At 40.7% G+C, this 8,646-nt stretch overlaps 2 protein-coding genes across 5 annotated transcripts in view; one reads left to right on the forward strand and one right to left on the reverse strand.

Moving 5' to 3' along the window:
• Nucleotides 1–1,335: 1,335 nt before the first annotated feature.
• LOC131880892 (ubiquitin-conjugating enzyme E2 J2-like) lies at nt 1,336–2,499 on the reverse strand (the record flags this gene model as incomplete). Its single annotated transcript, XM_059227613.1, is given in 1 exon segment — nt 1,336–2,499. A coding segment is annotated over 1 exon segment (720 nt). The 3' UTR covers nt 1,336–1,625.
• A 1,865-nt stretch (nt 2,500–4,364) lies between these two features.
• LOC131880300 (differentially expressed in FDCP 8-like) overlaps nt 4,365–8,646 on the forward strand; it is a 10,004-nt gene continuing 5,722 nt past the window's right edge. For 2 of the 4 annotated variants that reach the window (XM_059226896.1, XM_059226898.1), the window contains exon 1: nt 7,374–7,623. The gene's annotated coding sequence lies outside the window, so the exon portion shown is untranslated. Of the gene's footprint in view, nt 4,526–7,373; nt 7,624–8,646 lie in introns of those variants that run through there. The other 2 variants (XM_059226895.1, XM_059226897.1) reach the window with 2 other exon arrangements.

Here is an 8,646-nt window from a genome sequence, read left to right on the forward strand (position 1 = left end):
CCAATGTTGCACATTGCACAAGTAAAGAGAACGCAAAGAAATTTCGTACTTTTGTAAAAGTGCAGTATAAAAGTGGCCAAACATATATGTATGAATATTTGTTATCTTTTTGATATGTTAGAATTCTAATATTTTTCCACAGCATTGCAAAGTTGTATATTCTAAGCACAGTTGCAAACCTACTGGCTTGCAAAGTTCTCATTTGATCCATTAATAATTTTGGAAATGATTTTTAAAACTGGCATTAACAAAGCAAACCCATCTCAAACGTAAGTATAATTTTGTTTTAGGTTGTATGCTCCCATTTGAACACAGCTCATTTCATTTAACTAGAAATGAATAAATTAGTTTTCGATGCTTATGAACGTAAAATATTATATTTTGTATTTAATTAAACGGAATAATATTTTGCCCTATGAGAGGAAAATAGATAATGTTTGGCAACATTTTGAGAAAATGAAAGAATAATGTAGAGGTTCGAATATTTTCTTGACGCCTATTCATAATGCATTTACAGATTGACCCAACTGTTTGCTTGCTTAAATAAAAAGGAAAAAATACATAAGGCACCCTTTTCAGAAGAAGGGCCTTGAATTTTAGCTCATTTGCCAAAAAAGAGTCCAGTTTTTCAAAATATTTTCCTCATTTACAATGCGCCGAAATGAAAAAGATTAAACGGCACCTTATTAAATTGCAGAAAATATTTTCAAGCTTAAAAGATATGTGGTAATGGTAGACAAAAAAAACATAGTGAGTATGCTGCAATAAAAACAAACACAAACAAAGGAACGTGATTCGAATATTACTCTTACAAGCGGGAGTTTTCTCTCAGGGTTGCCAAGTAGATTGGAAATGAAAGAAAAATCGTGCCCTACTTTTTTTGTGTCCAATTATTGACATCTTGGATCTGGAAAGGGTAAAAAATTAAAGAGTTCACATATACCATTTTGCACGATTTTTACACCTCAAATGATAACTTGGATATACATCTTGATTCTGGCGTAGCTAAATAAATATCCAAGTTTATTTCATCCAAGCATGGCACAGGTTGGCTAAGCAGCTTGTCCATACTTTGGTTACATTGAATCACGGAAGCTGCTTGCTTTTGGAAGGAGTTTGAATGACTTCATATCCAAAATATATTCCAGTTATGGAAAAAGACCTCTAACTCTAATCATGAAATCTGACTCTGGCATAGTGTGGTATTTCAGGACGAGTGCCACACGCTCATGCATGTGGGTCACGTGTCCAAAGAGGAACCCCTACAAGAATCAGATCAGTCTCCTGTTCTAAATGTGGAGACGCATTTGGTCAGGATAAAACATCGAAATGAAGTCAGTAGCAGGACGATCATTTATATTTGTTCAGAATGCAATTTGTCAGCGACAGATTTGAGGAAAAAATAATGTGTTCGGGACGACACAAGGGCGACAAGATGGGGGTTTATCTCACTTAGCCAAGAGATTTGACTGGCTCCACGAAGTGAGAGCCAGAGCACGAGAGGGATACGATATCACAGATGCTTCAGTATATGCACATTCTACTTTCATTGCCAGTTCCTGAATCATTCCTGGGATTGCATTGACAGTGCGACTTGATGTGGTTAGTGCCCGATGGGCTTCAGCTCACTCAGCCGTCACTGATATCGTTTGAAGCACGTATTGTACGATCAAGGCAAACGCGGCGAAGCCTCCAATCACCAAGAAGTTGGCCACAGCACTATACAGCCCGTTCCCATGACCTTGATGTGTGTCTCCGGAATTGGTTCCATTCAGAATGGACTGACCTTGGGTCAAGGCCAATCGTTTGCGCTCGAGCCGTTCTAAACGACGCCGTTCCAGTAGATCCCTCGAAGATTGGGCTTGTTCCGGGAATAACTCGAGCCAAATCTTGTTGGCCAAATTGAATTCGTGGCTCTTCAAGGCCAAAGACCGCTTCTCCGTGTCCGAGGTCTCAATAGAGCCCAAAGTGGGGCTTTTCTCCAACATGAATGAGAGCAAGCCCGTCAAAATGGTGGCCACAGACCAAGCGGGATTCCAAGTGTCCGGATGATAGTCGGAAATGGATAAACACAGTCGCGTATTGGTCTTGAACCGCCCATTGGGTGTGATCATGTAGATCGACGGGGGTTTGAAAGGAAACTCGGATGGGAACACCAATTTCCCGTGATACGAACCCCCCGCATACAGCGAATCATCCGGACCTGACACCACATAATGCCACTCCAAGATATTAGCAGGTAAAGGCTCGGCCACAATGTACGGCACGGGATCGCGTTTGAGCCGCATATAGTCCTGACGGAGGCGCGAGGCCGCCGTGGTGTTAGCCGCACCGCGGGGAGCCATTTGATAATGATGAATGAGCCCCAACCAACAGTGACGGATCGATCTATTCACTTAGAAGGCCATTGACGGGCGGGCTAGCCACGTGACAGGAGGGGATGATAGACAAGTGTAGGGAATCAAGGGCGTGGAGTATGCGATGACACCGGATTTAAGGCTTTTAACGCCATGGAGATGGGAGTGGCCAGAGTGGGACTGGCTGAATTCTTGAGGATTGCAGCACCAGACCGAACAAGGATCAATTGCCCATTCCCATAGGCTAACCAAGTTTCAGAGTTCACTTTTACGACTTTGATTTCGTGACGAGATAAGTAGAATGTTGCGTGGGTTAGAGGCTTTAGAGTCTAAGGAGATCTAAAGAACGCTGATGGATTGAATAAGGCCCTTTTGATAGCCTGAAATTCAACAATTGAAACACAGATCTGGATTGGAAAGCGGTGCCCTTTGACGTGAACACCCAATCAAATACTTTGGTTTCAAAAGTTTGACTCAACCCAATAAAATTGGAGAGTAGTGATGCGAACAAAGAAATTTTCAAAAATGGAATTGCCTGAAAAGCCTGGTTTGATGCATAAAAACTCGTGGAAAATCATTGATTGACCTTAACAATGTCAAACATGATTGAAAATGTGAATGATTAACCCTAGGTTGCAACCTCCCATGATTAATTTTTTGACCACATCACTACTGGAGAAGCCAAAGCTTGGTATTTGCACAACATGACTTGCAGGTTTTGATGAGCTTTAGGTGAGTGAGAAAAGCCCCTTAGTACTTTTGAACAAGTATACCCTAACAACAATTGAAATGTAGGCTAGCTGGGTGCCGTATTGGTAAAGCATCCGCTTTCCAATTTGCAAACCCTGGTTTGAACCCAGGCTAGCTGAGTCCAAGTTTCTCGGCAGTATTTAAATTACAGCATAAGTTACTGGCTTAAAAACTTAAATGGGCAAACCTGTGGTCATTCCCAAGGGTAAGGTAATAATCAATGCTGTACGTTTGGCTGCGACAATGGAGTAGGAATATTCCTTAATTGGGACACCCATCATCAGATGGCAGGCAAACAAAAATAGTTGAAATGTTTGACTATTTGTAATATAGTTCATGTGAATTTATAAAGATTGCTAAAGAGCAGTCACAATACATCTTTGATGATTATTTATAAGTATGTAAGGTTTATTTCATATGAAAATTGCAATTTTGACTGATCAGTCACTCATCAGTGCCAAATTATATATTATTATTAAGTTTGACAGCCCTCTGCTCGTTTATTACGTAGCCTCTAAGGGTCCGCGATCAGGAATTCACTAGTTGCTGAGCAAAACTTGAAGAAGACAAAGTTTGACATATCAATACTGTATTCACTAAACTAGTGTTTCCTAACGGACTCTGAAAGCTGGTGAGAGTCACGAAGAGTACAATTCTCCCCAATCACCAAGAGATACTCACGCCCTCTGAAGGCCATCACGTGTATTGCTACCAAGGTGACCGAGTGCGATAATAAATTAAGGAATTAGATTGTGAAGCTATCTATATAGATAGAGTCCATATTTGATGAGTCAGAGAATGTGCATGAAATAAAATTGCTCAGATTTTATGGATGGAATGTTTCAGCACATGAGTGCATGAGTACGAATTCTTGGTGCAAACCAACAAATTTACTCCGAACGGGTATGCTGAAAGTCCAACACGAAGAATAATTTAGAATGATGTCATCGAAAGCCATTCGCTGACCAAAAAAGGACCTGCCATTTAATGGTTCTGGCGTAGCTTTTTAAGGCAATTTACATTCACGGCAGCTTTATTCGCCTAACGAAATATTTATGCTAAGTTTAAAGGATGTCCAAATATAATTCATTCTTCGAAGTAGTAAACCTCAGCAGCCATATCAAATGTAATTTGGTTATAACGCAATTAGCCAAAAAAATGAAGTGTCTCCATACAGAACGCATTCACATACTCTATTCAATTCACTAATATCATTGCATTTTTGAAACCTATGAAATCTTATTTTCTCATGGCCCCTGTTAATCCATTCATTTTGTTTATCTGAATCTACAGAGATCCACACCTTTCGAGCAAAGTCGCCAATTTTCCCCAAACCATTCTTCTTCTCTCTCGTCCCTATCCCTCCCTCAGTGGTGTTCCGTGACCGTCCTTCGTCATCCATCCAGCCTCATCCTCTGGTAAGACCTCTTTCGCTTTAAGTTTCTTGATTGAGTCCTATCAACCCCATTTCACGTGTTTTTTCGGGTCCAAATTGACCCGTCTATTGTATCACGTACACACGTACAAGAAACACATTGGTCTCGATTGAAATGTGTCTGTCTGCTCGAGGGATATCCTGGCAACGCCCAATCTTAGCCAGGAACAGCTTTCTTGTCTTGAATTTGAAGATAGATTTCATTCAGTGTGGCCAAACAATGGATAAGCTGAGTTAGATCATTCGTTTCTGCCTTAGGCCTACATGCAGTATTGGGGCCTTAAAACAGGAAGGGATTTGATATTTGATCCATGTAATGAATGAGGCATGAGATGCCTCTGGAGTTAAGGAGTTGAAGGGTTAAATGAAGCAATCATTTTCAGATGGATTGAGGAAGGTGTACCGTAAAATCAGTTGTGGTTTGATGCAAGCTCTGAAGTGAATTAGTACCATTATTTGCTGCTAATCAAGCCTATGAATATGTCCGTACACAAGTAGAGTGGAATTAAACCAAAAAAATGATAAGCATACTTGGAGGTACTCTTAGAAACCAAAGAACCCAAGAGAATTCCCTTTCATATCTTCGCCATATTCATTGTTAGTTCAAAAGAGGGCATAAGCTATTTAAAAATGCACTCTGAAGAATAAACAGCTGGCATCTTTTTTTGGCTTTTGCTTTTGCTTTGGCTCTCTTCGCATATTGTCGTGGAATTGACAACGTATTCGTTGACTCAGGGCGTGCCGAGACAAATTATGTGGTATTTTGAACTAGCCATGAATATGTTTAGTCATAGACCACTGAAAATTATGGACGTATCTCGATGACCAAGACTAGTAATCAGGGCTGCACCATTAGTCTAGTCATCTTGCGGGTTTGCAGGCTTGCTGGGGTACCGTATTGGTATAGTCTCCGCACTCCAATTTGCGAATCCTGGTTCGATCCCAGGCTAGCCAAGTTCAAGCTTCTCCGTGGTATTTGTTTACAACATGAGTTGCTGCTTTAACAACTTAAATGGGTGAACCTGCGGTCATTCCCGAGGGTGAGTTAATAATTATTTTTTGGCTGTGACGACGAAACGGGAATATCCCTCAATTGGAACACCCATTAATCAGATGGCAGGCCGAGCGGGAGAGCTGCCATCTGACTTCGTAACAAACAAAACAAAACTTGCAGGTTCGCCCTGTCCATAGCTTTTTTGAAGCTCAAGAAAACTCAATATTCAACAGATGCCTGGCAGCCCTGACATCTTCACTAACAAATCGGACTAATGTTTCTTCATACAGCCTGAAGGTAATTGCGGCTGAAGTGGCTTTTTGTAATGACTAGTCTTGGTCGATGGACGTACATAATATTCAGTGGTTTATGGTTTAGTATAACATAGGTGTTTCTCTTGGTTTCCTGCATTCAAAGAGTGCTTCCATATATGACTGTAATTCTACTCAGGTCTTTTTTGTTCATTTAAGCAAAGCGCGCGTGGTTGGCACACGTAATCATTTGTAGTTGATTGAAGAATGCTTAACTTAGGATTCAGCAGACTGAAATTCGTTTTTTCCGCGGTTAGTTGTGCCGAGTATGAAAATGAGGAACGGTCCAAGGCATCGCTGGGTACTTGCATATATATGTCTGTCCATAACGTGAGAGATGATTGCTTTGGATAGTCGTCCCTAATATGATGTGTACCTTGTCTGGGATCACGCATTTGTCAAAACTGCGATGACAAACCGATTACTTACTTCAACGGTGGCTTGTCAAAACCATATCAATCTGCCGTTGCTATTGCTGACGGTCGTCTGATTCCTCATTGTATTCGGACATTTAGGCAAGCGCTGGTACCAGCAAGCAAACTTGCCGGCCAATGCCCGTGATGCAAAATTGGCGTTTCAGACTGTTTTTAACGAAGATGACCTTTCCTCATATAAAAATGTGAAAGAAGGGTCAGCTTCTCAAAGACGTGTTTGGAGCCCCAAACTTGCATCACTGGCACTGGTACCAGCCAACAAACGAACCTGCCAGAGCTTGCCTAAACGTCCCCATTGTTGTTTAATTTGATTAAGATACTGGAATTACTGTAGAAGCGATCTGAATTTATGGATGAAGGTTGAGGGAGAACAATAAAAGGAGATTTAGACAAATAAAATTATCCCTTGTAGTGTAGAAAAAACACTGACCTGATAATGGCCAAATGCGATCGAATGAGACTCAAATTTTAACGTCTGGTTATCGTGGTAAATCACTCCATTATTGATTGGTAAGTCGCTTCATTATTGGTAGCAATATTTTCAAGAGAAAAGGGAGTTACAATTGGGTAAAATTTGGCGTTCCTTTGGACGAGCTGACCGATCAAACGAATGAAAGACGCTTATCAGAATTTGTTTGCATCAAAGATGGGCGATAATCGTTCATCGTTAATGAACGAGTATTGTTGGGGCTCTACCTATATCTTCCGTCACAGTTTTGGTTCCTTAATACATTATTGTTTGAATTTGTAAATCGTTGATGTGGCTTTTTGGCTAATGGAGTTTACAATTCATCAAACCTCCATTTTCGTCACCCAATCAACGCTTTTTGTTTGTGCTAGCACTGGATACAGTTGCCTTTGCTACTAAATAAAATTAGGTTTGCCATTTTCCATCAGACCAAATGTCAGTTTAGCCTATTTTCAACCCATTGAACATAAGGTTCTGCGATTATCTAAAACTGCCGTTATTTTTTGTCAAAGTGTCGGCCAAAAATGATCAATTGATGAATAACATTGTTACCACTTGGTTAAAGATGACCACCACTGGTTATCATGGAAAAGACTGGTTTGTTTGTTCAGCCAGGGACAGCTGGGCAGCCGTCCCTGGTTCAGCAATGCACGTGTCGTCGTCGTGTTGGATTTGTTGAGTAATCACCCCAATATGACGCCAAAATCACGTGGTTGTTGCAATTGGAACATTGTTATGAGAAATGAGGAGTGTATTCAAACCATACGACGCTTAGTATTTGCCAGGATCTGGTAACGTGAACTATGGTCAAAAATCTTCTTCTTTGGAGGCCGTACCAGAGATGATGTGGAACTTTCCATCACTGTGAAGAAGGTAGGAGAGAGATAATTCCAACCGGTGAATAGATTCATTCGTGTTACTAAAGTGCATCCGAGTGAATAGTCATGTAAGTTTTGGACATACTGTCAGCCCAAGAGTGGCAAATCCGGACATCTGACCGAAACGGTAATACAAAAAAGGTAATGGGCCATAGAAATACTAATTACATTTGAAGTCTGAAGTTATAGAGCAAAACAGATTTAGGCAACTTGCAGCCACATAAAAACTGAGCAGAAAGTATTTCTTACCATTACATCTACCGATCCTTGCAACTCATAAAAGCCTCGATTCACTTCTTGGACAAGACGGACTTCAACCCTACCTGTTTGAACAGTCGTCATGTATTTGACCAATGCGACTATTTTTGGTTCCAGCTCTTCCTCTTTTGACGCCCTTACTATTTTTGTGCTAAAACTCCAATTTTTATTCAATCAGTATTTCCCTGTTCCCGTTTCTTATGGGCTGCCTAATATCTATAGCACCTTGTTTACCCAATTACATTGAAGGACCAATTGGTCTCTATCAAGTCCGGATAACTTCAGCTTCTTTTACAAGAGGAAGAGCTTTATTTCGATTTTTCATCTGGCTGATTAAGCGATTTTCCATATTATGGTGAGCTGAAGTGTGTAGCAATTTCATTTAATTGAACCAAAGAAGTTACTTTTGTGCACCTTGGGGTCAATGAAACCATAGAGGAAGCAACTCCTAGAGAGTGCAATGAGAGCTAGCCAGGCGGACTCGCTTTCAGAGCGAATGAATGTCAGCTGACCGGCTGTTAGGGAATAGTTTCTGATTATAGAGGCATTGCTTTCCTTTAACTAGAGTTGCACTGTCCACTGGTTACCGATTCAGCTGCAGTAAAAAACCACAACAAACTCGATTTTTACTCTTCAATGTTACTTCTTCGATGATGAAACTGAAAAACATGAAGTACCGAATGCATCNTCCACTGGTTACCGATTCAGCTGCAGTAAAAAACCACAACAAACTCGATTTTTACTCTTCAATGTTACTTCT

The sequence above is a fragment of the Tigriopus californicus genome, chromosome 5, assembly GCF_007210705.1.
Source record: "Tigriopus californicus strain San Diego chromosome 5, Tcal_SD_v2.1, whole genome shotgun sequence".
NCBI lineage: Eukaryota > Metazoa > Arthropoda > Copepoda > Harpacticoida > Harpacticidae > Tigriopus > Tigriopus californicus.